Source organism: Tachypleus tridentatus, chromosome 12 (assembly GCF_004210375.1).
Source record: "Tachypleus tridentatus isolate NWPU-2018 chromosome 12, ASM421037v1, whole genome shotgun sequence".
Classification (NCBI taxonomy): Eukaryota; Metazoa; Arthropoda; class Merostomata; order Xiphosura; family Limulidae; genus Tachypleus; species Tachypleus tridentatus.
The window spans coordinates 12,711,729-12,731,901 of record NC_134836.1 but is presented as its reverse complement, the minus strand read 5'-3'; the positions used below and the strand labels follow the sequence as shown (position 1 = coordinate 12,731,901).

The following is a 20,173-nucleotide window of genomic DNA, read 5'->3' as shown; positions in this document are numbered from 1 at the left end:
GAATATAGTTCAGACTTTTACTTTTATTGGATTCTAGTTTATACATTTTTTTCTGATCGGATATACAATCTTTATATTCATCGATATAATTCTGTTTTTAACAATATATTTTTCACATCCTTAGACTCCTTACAACTTTTATCATCTTGTAATTTCAAAGCATGCTCTTTAGATCTAAGCTCTACACATTCAGTCATTATTTTTCCATTGTTCTCTTTTTTTTTTTTTTTTTACCGAGAACGTTTTTGTTTACTAATAAAATTATTGCTTGGATAATTTGGAGCATGAAAAACAACATTTTCATTTATGTCATTATAGAGGTCATCTCTTTTTCATTTCATAGAATATAAGAATCAATATCTCGGGATAATAATTTTAAGTTATTACCTACTTTGGTTTTATGAATTCATAGTGGAAATCATATATCAATGTTTTCGAAAGATCTAAAATGATCATACTAACAAGAACTGATTTATTTAATGTTAATTTTGTTTTATTCGTAGGAATGGCAGTTAAATTTTCTGTAATTATTATTCCACCATTAAAGTTTGGTTTTACTATCAATTTTCCAAGTTTATTTGGATCCGAATACAAGTTTATATTAACTGGTTTTCTAATATTTTCTACAATGTTACTCAATATAAAATTATTTGTATTTTTAAAAATAATTATTAGCCTTAGGTCAATATATTTCTCAAGCCAATCATATTATTTGAGCTCTAACACCATGAACATTTCTTTAGTTTAATTCCTAATGACATATATTGTTTCAGATTTCTATAGTCAAGTATGTAATTATTCTTATTATATAAAGTTGAAATTAATTTTATTTCTTTAGTCGATATTCTGTTTTCTTATGCAAGAGTATATCCGAATGATATTTAAGGGTTCTTTTGAACATTCCAGATCTGCTACTAAAATTTAACTTATTTCAGAATCATCATTTATATTCATTACATTTATATTTATATTACTCCATTTAAATCCTCCATAAAGCAAATAATTTATCATTGCTCATCCATATATGTTATTAGCATCTAGATAAGATAAATAAATATATTCTTTATTAGAATCATAACACTATGTAACACAAATTTTGTTCCTGGATAGAATGTGTTATTTCTTAATTGCTTAGGTTGTAAAAAGGGGCCCGGCATGGCCAAGCGTGTTAAGGCGTGCGACTCGTAATCTGAGGGTCGCGGGTTCGCATCCCCGTCGCCCCAAACATGCTCGCCCTTTCAGCCGTGGAGGCGTTATAATGTGACGGTCAATCCCACTATTCGTTGGTAAAAGAGTAGCCCAAGAGTTGGCGGTGGGTGGTGATGACTAGCTGCCTTCCCCCTAGTTTTACACTGCTAAATTAGGGACGGCTAGCACAGATAGCCCTCGAGTAGCTTTGTGCGAAATTCAAAAACAAACAAACGTTGTAAAAGTACAGAAAATGGCCATTATTCCATTCAAACTTTGCTTTCGTGACCTGGATAATGAAATTTAGAAATTAACCTATTTTCCACGTAAAAACGAGCACATTTTCATTTTCATATGAATCAAGATTTACATGTATTTATACTCAAGTTACACAAAAATGTTTATAAGTGAGTAGTTTTTCCAAATTTGCGACCATAATGTAAATCACTTTCACGTATCAGCCCCCCAAATATAGTCTCCCATCATGTTTTCGTTACATGCTCCTTGGTAGCAACGTTGAAAGTCCAGTATATATTGGTGGAAGCGCTAGCCTTGCTCTTCTGAGTATGCTTCCATGTCCTCCTTGAATTTATCAAGATAAATGTCAAGGATTTATTTCATCCTGCAACTCATTTTGCAATAGTTCTTCACCAGTCACTGTCGGTGATGACTCTTCCTCTGACTTGTATACTTTTATCTAACAAATCCTACTCCTTAAGCTTAGATGTCAAAAGCTCGGCATTCGACTTGGCATCAGTTAGACCAAGATCTCTTATCAAGTCATTGAGGTCTCTTTGGTTGGGGTAGTATGGGTTTCTCTCACCAGTTGCACCTCTGAAATTATAATATGTATCTTCAACGTCTATCTCCTCTTCTGAAGATGGTTGCTTTCTCTCTGGTGGAGTGGGTATATGGAAGGTTTGGATACATAATAGCAGATGCATTCTTGCCAGCCCGATATTTGGAAGGGTCCACCATGCAGAAGTAAGCAATTGCTTGAATGGTCAGTGGGTTCACACCAAATTATTGGAATAGCGAACTTCTTGGCTGTCTTTTCCCCTTTGTGCCATTCTGCAACAGAGCAAAATAAAATAGTTATTATGAAGAATAAACTTATTTCATCCACAACTAATGTGTAAGAAGTTCATGCAAATTATTTTACATGTGATATTTTTCTATACTATTGGAAATTAAAAAAATAAATTAAAATATATTTAAATTTCAAAAGTTCTAAAATTTGTGTAATATAAAATCTTACTATTCAAGTAAGCAAAAATTGTTCGTCTTACCTTCTAGAGTGGTTTTTTTTTTTTTTTGGAGATCTCGCAGGTAAAATTAGATGCCCAGGTTTTGTATTGATCCCGACAGGCATGCCGAAATATGTTTTGTAGGCTTCACACATTTTAACAGATGCTGTCACAGAGTACTTTTTCGCTCTTGTTTTGATAAATTGGTCATATAGAGGTTTTGCGTTAACCTATTAGTGTCACGTGACCACAACGAGGTTTGTAAACATACCGCCATATTGGGTGGCAAGTGTCCCGCATGACTGAACGAGTTAACAACTGCTGTATTCAGTACTATTCACATGTAAATGGCTCCCGCTGGCTTTTCATCACTTGTAGCACACCTGACAGGTGCTGAAAAGGACAGGTATGAGGAAAAAGTGAAGGAACTGGGTGTAGGAGACCCGTACATGCTCCCGCCACGTGTATTTACGCCAGTAATATCCAGCCAAGACAACGTTGCTCAGAGTCAGACTGTTGCCGGAGTAGATCTGCCAAATATTACATATGGTGACATTTATATATATTTGATAAACAGGACTTCCACCTATACAAATGAAAGTCTAAAAGGTTACAAAAGCCTTGATGCGTACAAGTACTTTGTGGCAGGATTTGTACAGAATATCCAGATAACCAGGGCAACGTCGGAGAAAGTCATCATTACAGCAAAGGTTTGTACATCATGTTATATTACATACATGTATCATGTACTCTGTATGATAGATTTAACTACATTTTAGACGAAGACTAGATACTGAAGTAAAGTAGGGCCCCCATTTCAATAAATGGTTCAATATTATTGTACTACATATGTACTGATTGTTGTCAAAGCTCTAGCCTAGGAGCACTTCTATACATGTTTGTATAATGATATTAAGACACCTAATTGTCTAGGCTGTTTTAAAACTTAATTTTTGATTTATGATTAATTTTTGGTACGGTATCAATATATAGATAATAAATAGTACAAGTTGACCTAGACCGTTAAAGCTGGTCAATAGCCATGTTAGGTTTCTGTAAAAATAATTTAATATTTAACTGTTCTATTATTTTTTTATATTATTTTATTATTTGAGTGACACATGCATCCCATCCTGATACCCAGTTGTCTTTAAAGCTTATATATACACAACTTAATATTTTCTTTGTTATTTTACAGGTGTGCCACTCTCAGCGGTTAAATGAACCACCACTAAAGTCATGGGTTGCTAGCTGCAGGAATGGAGAGATAATATCTTCCCACTGCACCTGCAAGGCTGGACTAGGTGAAGTCTGCTCCCACCTAATAAGTTGTAGCAGCAACTTTGTTCTACATGGAAGCTATCGTAAAGAGACATCACAGCACAGCTTGCACATCAATGCCTTGTGAGTGGATTGTGCCATCCAGAAGAAAGGGACACTTAATGCAGGTCACAGACATAGACTTCACAAGTGTCACAACCAAAAAAAAACTGACCGAGCAGTCTACAACAGCATGCCAAGCAACAGCACCAGCATGCCCCCCAATGACTGAGGAAGAAGTAAAGGCATGCTACCTTGCAATTCAGAACACTGGAGTGAAGTCTGGCTTCCTCTCATTGACTAAGGACTATGCAAGACACTATGTGCCTACTGCAGTATCAGTGCCATTGCCACAACCATTGACACTGCTGCGCAGACGTAATCCAGTATCAGTGGAAGAGCTAAACCAGGTGTGTGATGACATTTTTTACTTCACTGACGATTAGTGTTGAGGAAGCAACAGCTCTTGAGAAGCTGACTATACAGCAATGGAAAAGTAGGCTATGTTCTTTTCTCCTTTTGGTCACTTCTTTCCTGTTTTCATATTTACACAATTCAGCAGCTTTCCTTCTCTTCAGGGGAGAACGTGTAAAATGAAATATGGAAGGTACATAGTCAGGTGATAGGGGATCATCACTCTTCGTCCCTGAAACAGAGTACAATAATTTAGTTAAGATATAGATCTACAGGCATCATCAGATAATATTTATATATATAACAGATACACTGTACACTTTTAACTGAATATATATATATATATATATATAACTGAATATGCTGAACATTGTTTAACAACTGAATGTACAGCCAACAAGGTAATTATTTGCACACATTTTAATCTTGTGCCAGTTGTGGTTTTCTGATGAATCACTTAAATTGGTCCTTTAAGAGATATTAACATTTTGTCTTAATGTACAAATGGCTATATAACCTATTCATCATGAATAATATTGTTCCTTCAGTAAATTTACTATTCAGTTATTTAAAAGTAAAAGAAAAGTGTGCAAAAAAATTTCTTTGACTGGTGCTGCAGTGTGTTCTGTTATACATATACCATGCATGTAAGTTTCAATTTATTCAGCCTGGCTATAGATGAATTATACATACCTGACACAAAATGTTTACTACAAAGTCTGTTGTGCTCTGTGGGTGTCCAGTTTTTTCCAATTGACAGCTGCAATCCATCGTCTTCTTCGGTCGGGATCTTTAGGAAATCTGTAGTATGACACATTTTCCACCTGTCCATGTCAATTTGAACAGTTAAATGCACAACACGAGTGTACCATCGTGCACTTTTGACTATGTATCACCCTAGTGTTGGAATATAAACACGCCGAACGTGCCACCCATCATGGCGGTCAGCAGTAACTAGGTCAAGAGTGACGTCACACGCAAAACCTCTATACGTAACAGAATGCGTCTAGAGAATGCTTGCAGCTTCTTGATGCCATCTCTGATAAAATCAGATTTGTCTGTGTGTTCACTTAGGCAGCTAGAACTAAACTGAAGTGGTGAGCTTCCCATATTACTCTGGAAAGTTCTAGAAAATTCTCGTAAGTTCTACAACATTCTAGAAAATTCTCTTTCAGCTACTCAGCACTGAATCTACTTGGAATGTTTTGGAAAATGGGTAAATTTGAAAATTTCATTATCCAGGTCACAGAAGCAAAGTTTGAAGAGAAAAATAGGTCTTTTTCATTTACTTTAGGTATAAGCAATTAAGAAATAACACTTTCTGCCCGGGAACAAGAAAAAGTAGAAATTTTGTTACATAGTGTAATCTTTCATGTATTTATTATTTGTTGTGCTATATCTATTACAACACTGTGATATATCGTTTTCAAGTATTAACGTCATATCATGTTCAATCAGTAGTTCTAATTCAACATCATTTTAACATTGTATCCCAAAATAAACTAGGTATTGTATGATTCCAGGCAAGGTTTAATTTATGTTTTCAAATAAACGTTTCTAAAATTCTCGAAAATTTCAACTAATATCAAAACATCAGTCGGTAAAGACCAAAATATTTTTACGTTTTGTGTATTAAATTCTCTTCGTTCGTTTTGTGCGTGTTTTTAGTTTTAATCTAAAATAACACATTTGTTCAATACGCTATAAAAGGTTTTGTGTTAATTGTGTTTCACCACGATTATCAAATGAATCCATACAATTATAAGGAATAAACCTCTTTTCTTATTACAAGATCGAGCTTTTATTTTGGAAACTACTACTTTCTGTTTTTGAACTTTTTTTTTTGAGGTTTTTGAAAGTTTGCCTTACCTTCTGGCTATAAACTTAAACAAATTTTCTCAGTAATTGAGAAAAATGGAATCTGAAGCTATTCTTTAAGATAATGTTAAGAAAACAAGAAGAGAACTCTGGAGAAAAAGAATAGAAAATCCATGATCTAAGATCTCCTCACTCAAGTTTTAAGCCTCACACAGGAACTTTTGAATGGTTTTAACAATGGTGACTAGGTTAGCAGGCTTTGTCTCTTCTTCACTGTTGCTGCTGGATGCAGCAGTTGCTAAAGTTCCTCTTCTGTTGGTGGGAATCGATCATTTTCTTGTCTGTAAATTTCCTTCCAGCTGCTTGAAGCATTGTCTAACACAAGATTTTTTCTTATCACGTTTTGAAGAATAACACTAATCACAATATATGGAGTGCGTAAATGTAAATGAGTGGAATCTGGGTTTCAGCTGTATATTACCAGATGGTATTAATGAATTTCTTCTCCTATATAAATGGAAGTTGTATAAATTCATAAAAATATGAATGAAATATCTTTTCCTTGTTTATAAAGGTATGATCTATCGAGGAAATACTAAGTCATGTCATTGAATATAGGTCTTCATAATAAGCACAGATTCTTTAAAAAACTGTTGTAGTTCTAAAGTATGTTTTACATTTGACAATAAGTTTTTCATCCATTTTTAGCATTAGTTCTTACATCCTGTAACACATTTACTTTCTGTAAAACCATTATGATTAATAAAGATGTATTTATTCTTAGCAAAATTATGAAGACCCTTTATACATTTAAAAAAGTAAAGGATGGGTGATCTTTGATAATTGATTATGCATATTTTTACCAATGAAATTAATTACACTTGTATCTTAGTAGTGTATATACATAGGATTTTTGAATTAGCAGGGAATCAATCCATTTTCACTTCTCACATCAGCATAAAAATGGACTACCTGTACAAGATTCAGAAGCCCCGTCACTTGCAACTTCAAATATTTCCATTGAGCACGTGGGGCTATTCTGGTCCTCTAGTGGTTTTATTGTTGCTGCCCATGCTAATATTGCCTACACCCAGACATAAGTCTGGAAGAGAGGATTAAAACACCTGCTTAGTTGGGAAATATTGGGTCAATACGAACTAATCTGCAATTATTATGCCAGGCCATCAGTTTCGATTGATAGCTCAGCAGGTACATAAACACCAACAGCAAGCAGTAAAAAGTGTTATATCTTCAAAAAACTAACAACTCTCAAATCAGGCTTGGCCAATGGTTTGAAAAACTTCAGGAAAAAGTTTGCATTAAAAGGTTTGGTGGCCAGACCAACTATCCTGAAGATGAGTGGAACTTGGTAGATGTTCATAAGAGCACAAGGGTGATTGGTCTAGTTCATTATTAATACACGATGGTGCAGAACAGTAATATATCACTGTATATCAGGTCTTCCAAGTAAAACCACTACTCCAATCAATAATTATTATGGAGGATACTGGGTGATATTCATCAAAACTACATTTAATGTGAGAGATCTTCTTGTCTGTGCAATAAGGATAGCACTGAAGCCTCCAAAGGCCCAGCAAAGATCTGGCAGAGTTCAAGCCTTCACTTATCATACCAGCAACAAACAATAACCACCAACATTCCAGAACTCGGTAGTTGAGCCACCACTGCCAAAAGTACCTTACTATACTACAATGTATCATGTTTATTCATCCTCTTATTATTGCTGATTTTTCTGTTTATTGTAGGTATGTGTATTATCCACCTAACCTCATCTTTTCATGTGTATGTGAAGATATTTAAGTTTACATTTAGTGTATTAAAGAATACTAGTTTTATTTAATGGTATTTAGTGATATCTCCATGAAAATGACCAGCCACACAAGTAGTGTTAATCCTCCTGAAAACGTACGACATTGTAATTTTAAGTGTTTGACATAGTACTTTTTCAGATCTACTTCAGAATTACTTTGTAATATACTTAGATCTTTTTTTTTTATAGACCTGTCTGGTTATACTTGAAAAAAAGTCAATATTATCTGAAAATAATACACCATGATACATGCATATCAGTTATTTCAACTTGTTTGTTTCATTACTAAATCAATTAACATGCAAAGAAGTCAGTTAGACTTGTACAATCCTGCCACTATGATATAGTTTTGCTAATGAACTACAGACATCTTTCTACATTCCTGTTAATTGGTATAAAAATTTCAGGCTTGTTGGCTTATTATGTTTCAGTTTTTAAACTTTAAGTAGTTTCTGCAGTATAGGGTGACCTTCTGCAGTGAAGTACTTTAGAAGGTTCACCTAGGTTCTTGTGGCCTGGATACACCAGTTTTAATTTTGTTGAAACAGTTAAAATAAAAACACATTCACTTATAGTTGAATGAGTTTAGCATTCAAAAATAATTGAAAAGAAAACATTATAAATAAGATTTACATGTATTCTTTAACCTTTAGCACATGAAATAATTATGACAGTTACAGTTAATTTTAGAAAAGAATGTTGCTGCTAGTAGCAGTCCCAAATTTACAAGTGTAGAAAGAAATTAAATAAACAAAAAACTCAAAAGTTAAGGTTGAGGCTGGTGGATGCCCCTTTATTTCTTTGTGTAGTATTCTTAAAACAATAGGTCAAGAAAAGACAGGCTAGGACCCACTTTACAGAATTTCTTTTTCTAACAGTTTTAGCTTTTTCTAGCTTATGGAACAAATTCCATCTGAAAAGAGTGGGTAACAGTTTAGAAGATGTAAGAAGTACTAATCATTGAATTCCTCAATAATAAAGGTTGGTATACAAGAACTTCCTTTAAGAACCAAATGGCCTTTTGTTCTTGATGTCCAAATGTTATATTTAACTTGCATTCACAGTAGTTTACCTGATTGATATAAAAAGTGAATTTCACTTTAACCTTCATACACTTTCTGGTCAATACTTTCAAAAGAAAATGATTTCATTCTATCAGTGCTATGTACTCAATATATAATAAAAAATGTCTAAGTAGTATTTCAATTCTTTCTTTCCAAATAAATATTTGATTATTGGTGGCTTACCATTATATATCAAAATTGTAATAGTTTGGATCAATTTATAACATTTTTTTTATAGTAAAAGCTTAGAGTGACAAAATATTGTAATTTACTGACATTTTATTAAATAAACTTTAAGGTTCATATCCATTATGAAACATGAAAAAAGACAAATATAATCTACTTTGTGAGAAATAGCCAACACAAACTAACCAGGTCTCTTACATAATGCTAACACAATTATAGCATTACTCTTTTGCAAAGTTGAACAAAACATAAGATGACAAAGTATTACCAATGATAAAAGGGAACTCAAATAAAACCCTTTTATTAGAATACAAATATATAATACAGCAAGTTGATAAATTATATACAAGTAAAATGGTGCACTTTAAAAAAAATTTGTATATTTAAAAATTAACTTGCCAATCAAGATGCTCCAATACATTAATAAATGCGACTGAAACAAAAAGAATTATCGTATTCGTTTGTATGTGTGCACCAGCCTATTCTTCTATGTTCCAGATGAGTGAATTTGACAGGTATATTGGAAGGGATGGCAAATGCCTGTTGTAAAAAGCACAAATTTAAAGAACTATGTTTTGAAAGTTTTCTATCTTTTGGAATATCATCCTCTAAATTTGCATTTTCAATAACAAGCAGTTGCCATCCATTCCAGTATACTCATCATAAATATACTGCCCTAAACCATCTATCAAAGAATAAGTGAATTCTAGTTTATTTAAGAAAAAAAAAAGCAGCTTATACATATAAAATTACAATTTTACTCCAAAATTGCTCATAAGAATAAAATCTAAGAACATAATTCAGCTACAGTACACATGACAAGGGAAAAACAATCCTGAGTACAAACTGTTCTATAAGATGTAATTTACTACAGAATTCAATAAAATATTTTCAGAAACACAACTGTCATCAATAGAAGAAATTGTTTTTGTAAATAACTGATGTGCAGTAGAAGAGATAAAGTGCCAAAGATAACTACTTAAGGTTTGGATTTATAAAAGCCACAACTAAGACTTTTAGACTTTTCTAGTTATTTGTTTTTTTTTTAAAGCGGCAAATGTTTGAATATATTTTGGCTAAAAAATTGTCCAAACAGTTCTTGAATATCATAAAGTTAACTTCAGACTACAGGCCCAAAGAAACTACTATTGGATGGCTTAAAGAGTTTATGTTTTTTTCTTTAAAATCCCAACAGTTGCCAAAGAGGAATTTTCTTTTTTTGAAATGTCATCGTCGATGTCTGGCCTCTCATATTTCATGCTTTGGCTTTTAGGATTGACTGATGAAGAGCTAAAATATAATAGAAAAATACATTTAAACACATTGTTTAAAATACAAGATACAGTTATGCCATTTCTAACACTAAAAATGTATTTCTGACAGGTACTTACCTTTATATTGAAAGCTATCTTGACCTTTATTCGCCCTCTAAACATTGGTAAATTTTTTAAAGTGCACCAGTCTTTTATACCTCTATATTTTTTGTGTCATTGCAGCAACATGTATCGATTATGTGACCATCTTCCAACAATCCCATTGCGTCCTCTTCACTAGCACAGCTACATATGTGATGTATATCACTATGTATGAAAGATGCTCTTTAACCAATAAAGAAGATTAGACACTTAAGAAAGAAATAAACATATAATACTCAACTAGGGATAGAAGACTGTATATGAATAGGCCAAGTGTGGTCCACCCAAGCAAAAAACATCCAGGGGGAAGTGCATTATACCAAATGTAGTCCAAGGACAAAAGCAATATGGAAAAACCTTGCATACAAGGTGCTCAGCCCAGGTAAAATATCCAGAGGAAGCACCTTGCATAATAGATTTCATGCCATATTGTATATGCGTATAAGGTTCAGCATAACAACAATAGCCCTCTTCTGACCAAGTGAGTATGTATGGCTATGATATTAGATTGTTGGACAAAATTCACTCATGAGAAAAACATGGTCCACCAATCCAGTAACTGGGAACTGGAAGTGATAAGGAGCTCGTGCTTCACTAGAAGAAGGGGGGAACTCTTTGGGGGTCTATTGTGATGGAAACAGTGCAATGGGTGTCTTTGTTTCCCTACTTTGAAGAGCAGAAAGACCCAGTTTGTAAGAATCACAAGTAAGTAGGGATGAGCCACAAATCCCCAATCTGCTTTACTTGTGAAGTCCATAAATGATGGTCCTCAAGATATATATACACATTTTATGTGTATTTTATATACACTATTAGTATTAATATTCTCAAAAATATACAAATCCAGAGTCTTACCAGACAGAGATTGTTACATTGTTCTCCCTTTCTAGGTATGATGGTGGAATTGCAGAACAACCATTCTCCTCTGTAGGAAAACATACAAAACTCGAAGAATTGCCAAGATACGAGAATGTGGTGCTTCAAATGACCAAGACCCCAAAAAATCAGGGGAATTGAGGAAAATAGGATGGTTCAAGGGATCATAAGGGAAGTTCCACTGATTGAGAAGTATCCAATGAAGGGAAGACATGTGCATGCAACCTAAGGAAATAAGTACTTCTGAGAAAGACCACATCCCAAAAGAAAGAGAATAAACATAAAACAGACATAAAAAGGAGAATGGATGGCAAATGTGACTGTTTGCTTGATTTGCTAGGGCCAAAAAGGATGGGCTCAACCAAAAAAAAAAAAAAAAGGAAGAAAAGAGAGCCCCCAGTTAGATAAGATACTGTGAGGAGGTAAAGTATTTTTCCAACCAGAAAACAAGACACACCTGAGAAAAATCCCAAAGAAGTAAGTAAGTATGAGTGACTGACCTGGCACAGGAAAAGGTGAGCAGAAGCCTGTCATTCATGAAATGTGAGCTTGAAGATCTAACAAATGAAGATGGTATGCAAAATCATATCACTCCATAAAACATATAGTGCTGAAGAAAGACAGTATGTGAGCACCCAAAACAGGAAAGCAAAACTCATCAAGAGAATGTGACACTGGGGCATGAAAACTCACCAAAGTGAAAGGTAGGACCCCATGGTGAAGCCAAGTGACTGTAAATAAATATACAGCTAGGAAAGATCAAGAAAGGGACTTTAAGCTCCCTTGTATAAGGAGACAAAGATGGATGGGAGTAAACTCCTGGTTGAATGGGCTCCACTGAGAAGTAGGACACAAACAGACTGAGTAAGATGACTTGACAGGGTAATATCCTGGAGAAAGAGGGAAGAAGATCTGGAAAATGAATTAAGGAGGAATAAAATAGAATTCATAAACCCTCATAGATAAATTATGTCAGAACTGTTGAGAATTGTGAATAAAAAACACAAACTAAAGAAACTGAAACAATTACACAGAAATAATGAACTAACAAAAACTTAGAAACATGTAGTTTAAAAGAGCTTAAAAGTAATACATTTGCAAAATTAGAAAATTTACCTAAGACATAAAACAATAATTAACACAAAAAGTACAAACCACTAAAAATACTGATACAATAAATGACTTTTAACACAGAATATAGAAGTTGACTCAAAGAAACTATAATGCAAAGGACGTGAAAACTTACTCTAGAGAACATGAGAATAAAAAGGCTTTTGGTTAACAAAATCAAAGGTTGACTCAAAATTTATCCCCACTTTGATGTGATTAGTAGTAAAGGTACAAAAAGAAAACGAACTCATAACTAAATAATATTAGCAGCAAAAAAATGTAAAATATTAAACCAAATTAATACAAGAAACAAGTCCTAAATGCAAGCTGCAAAGTAAAGTAATGTAGAAGGTAAAAGTATAAAATTTGAACTTACATAACACTGGCAAAACCAGACACGAATGACATAAATTATCAAGTGTGGAAATTAGATCCATACCAAAGAGCTCCCATAAATTCACTGAACCTGGGCATATATCTACAGAGAGTGAGAAATACAAAATGCAAAACTGGAGAAAAGAACAATATCTTTCTTGAAAGGAAAAAAAATTCCCATCCAAACGTAAGACCAAACTCACCAAGAAAAAAGTTTCTGCTTCCACAGCAGACATCGTGAAATTTAGACTGAGGTCTAGTGTTATAGCCACTGTCTACTTATACTGAGAAGATATCAACTACCACAAGAAACCTAAATACACATGAACAAATCAGAATTAAAAAACAGAAACATCTAAAAATAAACTCGTAGAAACTGCACAGTCAAACAAACAATATAAAACACATATCTACACAAGAAAATGTCAACTGGAAAAGGAAGAATTATGCTGTGAGAGATAAGAGAGCTGTCTGCACTAGTATTGAGGGTACAATGGGATTGATGAAGGGTGGTCATATGATCAGCACAAGTTGCTGCAATGACACAAATATCATAGAGGTCTAAAAGACGGGTGCACTTTTAAAAAGTTTACCACAGCCTTGAGGACAAATGAAAGTTGAAATAGCTATGGGGAAAAAGGATGTAGTACCATTTGGAAAACATAAAACACCCATGAGTGTTGATTCGACACACCTGTTGTATAGTTAATTTTTATAAAGTTTGAAACTTCAGACAGACTTTCTGTAGATTATGTAGCTGCTGAAAATGTTATTTTTTATTACATTTATGCGAGTTTCTTATTTTGAAAGTTCAAAAAGATTTCAATGTAATATACATTTAAAAAAAAAAGGGAAATATTTATTGTTTATTTCTCTAACTAGCTTTTATATCTTCCTATTCTCATAAAAAATTCCCAATAAAGTTATCTTATAAACCTGTAAATTTAATCTTTGTTTTGTTTTTAAAACTACTAAATCCTGTTTCACTATTTTTGTGATCACTGGCATACAATAAAAGTAACTTTTTATTGTAGCCAAATTATCAAGTTGTTTTCTTTCCATGTAATGTTTTAAACCTATTTATTATAATATTTTTACATTTCTTTTTTAATGACTTTCTTTGCCTATTCAAATAGTCATTCTTCAGGCAAACAAAGGGTGGTGATTAGTGGATGCAATGTAACATGCAGGTACAAATGTCAATGTCACATAAGTCAGATGTTCCAGGTGAGTTGATCCTGGAGACTAGCCAATCATAATTGGAAACACTAGCATCAGACATTACATGAAAAGCATAGGAGTAATAATAGTTAAAAAGATGTTTAAACAGTTTTCATATGATAAAAACAAAATTAAAATAACAAGGGATGGGAATTAGAGAAAGTGATAATATAAAAACTATATATATAGACACACACACACACATATAGGAAATACCAATACAGAGAAATAAAAACGAACAAAAATATGGATAATACTGATAGTAAAAAACAAACTTAATCACAGATTTATCTTGGGAATATTTTGAGAGATGTATGAAGTGCAACAATCACAAAATTGAGACTGATGCCACTTGGCATTACTGTACATAATAATGCTGTTCAGTAAGCTTCTTTAGTTTTCCTGTTTGTGGTTTAGGTAAATGGTTTTGTGAATATGAGTTAATGTTTATTTTAATTGAAGAATTGTGATTATTTAACCATTCCTGAATAGTTGTTTTAGTTTGACCTGCATACTATAAGTTACATTTTTGGCATTTGGTAAATTGCACTTTTTGTAGAGACGATTATGGGTTTAATGATATTTAAATTGTCTTTGGTTGTCCTTATCAGAAAATAAACTTACAGGTTTGCAAGAGTGGCTTTCACCAAATAATGACTTTAGTACCTTTAGTTTGAACTATCTATGACAAAGTTTTTTCTGAAATAAACAATAATAATTTCAGCAAAAAGTAAATTTTAGCTGATCATTAAGTTCAATCAAAACTGTTTTTTTCAGGCTACAGAAGACGATTTTTACACTTTGGGTGACAGTTAATATAGAGTGAGGAATATGATTAGCTTGGTAAACTTGTTGAAACAGTGTTCTTCTTATAACCTCTTCTGTTTCAAAAAATCAATGTGACAATCATTTCTTAGTGCCAGAGCAAATTTTCTTTAATCTAAGTGCTTGAATGAATGTAATATGGTTATTGGATGATGACACCTTTTGAAAATGTAAATACTTTGGTAATAATTAATATGTAGAATTTCTTAATGTTAGATTGGCATATAAGAAACCTATTTGGATAGTGGAGTAATCGAGACTGAATTTAATAGAAGTGTGGGAGAATTTTGCATGTCTGCACAACTTTCCAACATTCTTGTCTCTAAGTTTTCCATTAAAAGTTTAGTGCCATCTTGGTCTCCATTGCTATACCTTTTGACTGATAATATAGAACTCATTATCTCATAATGTTAAGTGTATGAACCAGTTTAGCTAAAGTTGGGTTTGTCTAGTTTCAACAGATAAGATTCTAGAGCTTTAAGGCCCAAACCTACAAACACTTTGAATGTTTTCAATCTGTCCTCTAAAACAGCAACTGAGGCTCAACATAAAATTCTCAGTAAATGCCTAAAATTGTTCTGTCTATAAAAACACAGACAACTTCAAAGACATTTCTGACGTACAAAAATTTGCCTGCAGATTAAGACTTTGAGAATTTTTCACAATGAAATCACTAAGCCAAGTAATCTCAAATCACAGATTAAAGAAAAATCCTTTTGTTCACCCATATTTAACAGAGAAGTATACTTAGAAGGCAGGTCTAATTTTAGCAAAATATATCATTGGCATTGGATATGGAAAATACAGTATAGTTGGTAAAACTATAATTGTGCATTTTTCTAATTCTAGAAAATTTATGAGAATAGGTAAGAAACATATGCTTAAAAATGTAAGAGCTAATACTAATGTCTTATGACAAGTGAAATTAGTTATGGTCATGCTGGTTAAACCACAAATAATTTTTACCACCATGTGGTAGTTCTTTCTTAATTATTACCCTAAACAAGTAATAATTTCATCACATTGTATTTCTAGCATATGTAATATATCTAAATATATTCATGAGGTTTTATTTCTGCTAATTTTCCTTTTTATGTTTATTATTTTAATATCATTATTCTTAGTAATAATTTTAATTTTTCTCATAAAGATAATTTCATATTGTTAAAATATTTATTATATTTACTTTTTATTATTTGGAATTTAACTTTTAAGTTCATTATTTCATTATAATGATTACTTTTGCATATTAAGCTCAGTATATGGACTTAGGAGAAACCTACTTTTCCTGGGCTTAGGCTACCTTCCTTCTAGTCTTACACTACTAAATTAGGAACAGCTAGCACAGATAGCCCTCATGTAGCTTTGCACAAAATTTCAAACAAACAAATCCTGGGCTCAGGTCAAAACTTAAGATAATGCTAGGTTTATGGGCAAAAGTATTAATAACAGCAAGGCTACCTAACTGATAAAACAATGCATTCAAATCATTTTAACTATTAGTTTTGAAAAGTATATTTAATTAGCTATGTTGGTTAACAGTTATATATTTTTAGTTCTTATTTATGTACGTGATGTATTTTGATCAGAAGTGAATATTAGTTATTTTTATAAAGAAATGAAAGGATCCATCTTTTTATATAAGAACATTCATCATACCAATTAAATGCTTAAATTGCCACTGGATGCAAAATAAACAGGATCATGCAGTTTTTACCCTACAATTTACATAAATAATGGGGTAAAATTCAGTATCAAAAACAGCATCACATTCTTTTAGTCATCCACAGTTTACAAATTTTTAGTTCGATTGAATATATGCTTTCATGTATCTGCAACTGAGATAAGAAATTTTCTAAATATCTATTTAACTTTATAGTACAAAATAGATGAATTTAGACAATCTAATGTGTAATTACTTTAGACAGTTGTCTTTTCCTTCAAAAGTAGAATGTTGATTCAAGTAAAAGTTGTATAAAACATAGCTCTTATCCAGTCTCTCACTCAGTCATCATAATATTACAGCACATGTGTACTTTGAAAACTCAGTACATTTTTTTTTTAAAAAAAGAAAGAAAACAAATTAGTCAGTCTTGCATATGCAAAATATATTGCACATTCTACAACTGTGAGTGGATGGGATTGGTATTTAAAAACAAGGTGATTAAAATATACATATATACATGTCTACACACATTTGTATCAAAATATCAATAAACAGAGGCAGATTGAATCACTGTTATCTCCGGGTTCAAATATAATCATATAATTTCTTTCTAGAGGTATGGAAATGTATCATACATTTTAACTTGTGTAATTAACAGTTTCTTGTTGACATTGTACATTATATATATATTTTACGTGCTTTTATTTTGTTGGTTAAAGGATTTTCATTTTGATGTACATTATTGTTAGCTTTAAATTGATGAAGATTTTAATTTTTTATGTTTATTATTAAAATGCCCTTTTCCCAAGAAAAGAACAGCACCTACCTATCCCTATAGCTCTCATATCAACAGCACCTACCTATCCCTATAGCTCTCATATCAACAGTGGCACCATATGCTCAAAAAAAAATTTGTCTTCACTCTTGCACTGACCTGAATAATCTTTGTAAGCTTTTCTAAGCAAATTCTTGGTTGTGCATATGATTCTTTCAACATGACAATGATATGGTTCAGATAAGCTACCTGACAATTCAATACCACACTCACAGAAATATACAGTACTGTGCAAGTATTAGAATGAGATATTTTCTCATTCTTTCCAAGTTAATAATAATTCCATGCCATTACAAAATGTAAACTTCAATACTATGGTAATGCTTTACTGATCCCTGTTGACAATAGATTGAGCCAGGGTGAGAATACTAATCATTCTTTTGATTTTCCATATACTCATACAAAGGATGTGTCACAAGGGTTCTACTTGAATGAATGTACTTATCAAATTTAGATTTTAAAATAACTCATGGTATCCCTTGCAGTGGTTTTAACTATATAGAAAAAAGCTAGCATGTGGTTCTGGCATATGCTAGAAGAAATCAATTTAATAGCACCCCACAAATAAATCTCGATAAAAACAGTACTTAACACTATATTATGCTTTGCTGTCATGCCACAGCCCAAAAAGTGTACAGAATTGTCAGTAGAGCAGAAAGTTTACATGAAATCTTTATGTGATGCTGGTTAGACTCACTGACAAATTGCTGCAGACTTGAAATGCTCCCCAAACATTATCAATACACCCTAAATTGTGAGACCAAGAAACTAAATTTTAAAATAAAGGAAGAGGCAGAACACTTAAACTCAATGATACTGTTTATGCAGTCTTTGGGACACAAAGAAGACTGCCATTGGTCTCAAGCATGAGATAAACAACCATATATCAAATGATAGAAAAGTGTCCAGATCTACAGCATCAAGAATACACATTGAGAATGGAATATCTGGTCATGTAGCATTTAAAAAAACCTTTACTTTTATCTCCAAATGTCAAGAGATTGAAATTTGCTAAAAAGTACAAGAACTGGACTGTTGATGATCAAAAAATGGTGTTATGGATGGATGAGTCCAAGTCTGAAATATCTGGTTGTACACCCAGTGGAAGAAAGATGAAAGATACATACTTCAGTGCATAGCACCTACCATGAAGCATAGGAGATGCTGTGTGTGGGAGTTTTTCTGCTGAGGCGACAGGAGATATTTGCAAAACATATGGAACAATGGACCACCACAAGTGCCATCAGATACTAATCCATCATGGTATATCCAGTAGTTTGCATATAATTGATAAAGGATTCTACTACCAAGAAGATACTGACCCCAAATACTGTTTTTTGTTTCATTGTTTTTTGAAAGTAGCCCAAGATCTAATTTTTTACTTTGCACAGTACTGTACCTACAGCACACAATTACATCACCTTTTCTGGCTACATCATTTCCACAGCCAGTTAAAAGAAAAATATGATTTGCACTGTAAACCCATTTGTGCAGATTAATCATGGTTAAACATTTAGGATAAAGAATCATGTCAACTAAAGGTGTTAATTTTTTTTTCCACATTCTACTCATTTTTAAACCAAAATGAGCAAATTAGAAGGAATTTGCAAAAAGAATGACAAAAACTATCTTCCATTAATCTTATGTGCATGCCAGAACCTTATACAAAATACCATTTAGCTAAACTCTAGTATCAAATACAAAATACCATTCAACATGATATTATGTAAATATTTGATACTAGAGTTCAGCTATTTATTTTACCATACATTGGTAATTTAGCAACAGTTTGTAACATAAGAGAGTAAATTACATATAGAATATATAGGGATACTTGAAAAAAAAAACTATATATATATATATATGCACTTTAGATGTTAAAAAAATTCTCTAAATACAGTATTCAAACTGTACAATGGAAAAAAGTATTTTCATCTGTTGCACATATATTACCATGCTCTGATTCATCAGTGATATCATCAATTTCCAAACATATCTTGAAAAAATGCTTTTAAAACACTCCTGCTTTATTTTTTACAACAGACTGGTATATTCTAAACACTTGCCACATTTTGTGTAGATAAACATAGTAAAATTTATGCTCAATATTCCTTTTCAAGTAGGAGGTTAACCAAAAGTTTAAGCCTACTGGTTTCTATTGCTTCACCAACTTTAAGCATTTAAGTCATAAATATAGTTTTATTTTACTTCAATTGGTTAGCCAGTTTTCCCACAATCTAATTTATATGATGCATCAAGGTAAACTTGCTATATGTCATTTAAGGAAAGGGAAAGCATTTCAACACACTTACTGTCAATATGTATGGTTTTTACCTGAAAGCATCAACTTTGAAATTTAAGTTGTAAAATGATTTAGAAGAATTTATAATTTTATATTAACTTCTGATTAGAGCAAGTTTTCAACCTAAATAAAAACTACAAATCAACCCAATAGTGAATATAGCTTATTAGGCATACTTTTCTTACTAATAATGATTAGAATGGATTATTTGCTCACTTGGGTAACCTTGCCATGTATAATATGCTAAGTTGTAAATCCAAGAATATCTCACAACATTCAGTCAGCTCTGGAGATTTAGGTTAGTCCTAAATCCACACACTAAGATAACAATAAACAAGAATATCTGTCAGAAAAGTTCAGTAATAAAAAAAATAAACTAGATATACTGAACAACCAAATCCATACTGTTAATGTTATAAGCATACACATACTGTTTCTATCTTTATTTTGGTACCAGTTGTTTTTAGTGTAATATAAGGC

At 32.4% G+C, this 20,173-nt stretch overlaps 1 protein-coding gene and 1 pseudogene across 3 annotated transcripts in view; one reads left to right on the top strand and one right to left on the bottom strand.

Annotated features, from left to right (window-relative positions):
* Positions 1 to 2,681: 2,681 nt before the first annotated feature.
* On the top strand, positions 2,682 to 4,348 carry LOC143234757 (uncharacterized; annotated as a pseudogene). Its single transcript, XR_013018790.1, has 2 exons — positions 2,682 to 3,145; positions 3,634 to 4,348. The product of XR_013018790.1 is annotated as an uncharacterized LOC143234757 (transcript).
* A 4,987-nt stretch (positions 4,349 to 9,335) lies between these two features.
* Klp3A (kinesin-like protein 3A) overlaps positions 9,336 to 20,173 on the bottom strand; it is a 143,953-nt gene continuing 133,115 nt past the window's right edge. For both annotated transcript variants that reach the window (XM_076472338.1, XM_076472339.1), the window contains exon 27: positions 9,336 to 10,358. In XM_076472338.1, coding sequence (XP_076328453.1) covers positions 10,235 to 10,358 — 124 coding nt within the window. In that variant the 3' untranslated portion in view covers positions 9,336 to 10,234. The remainder of the gene's footprint in view (positions 10,359 to 20,173) is intronic.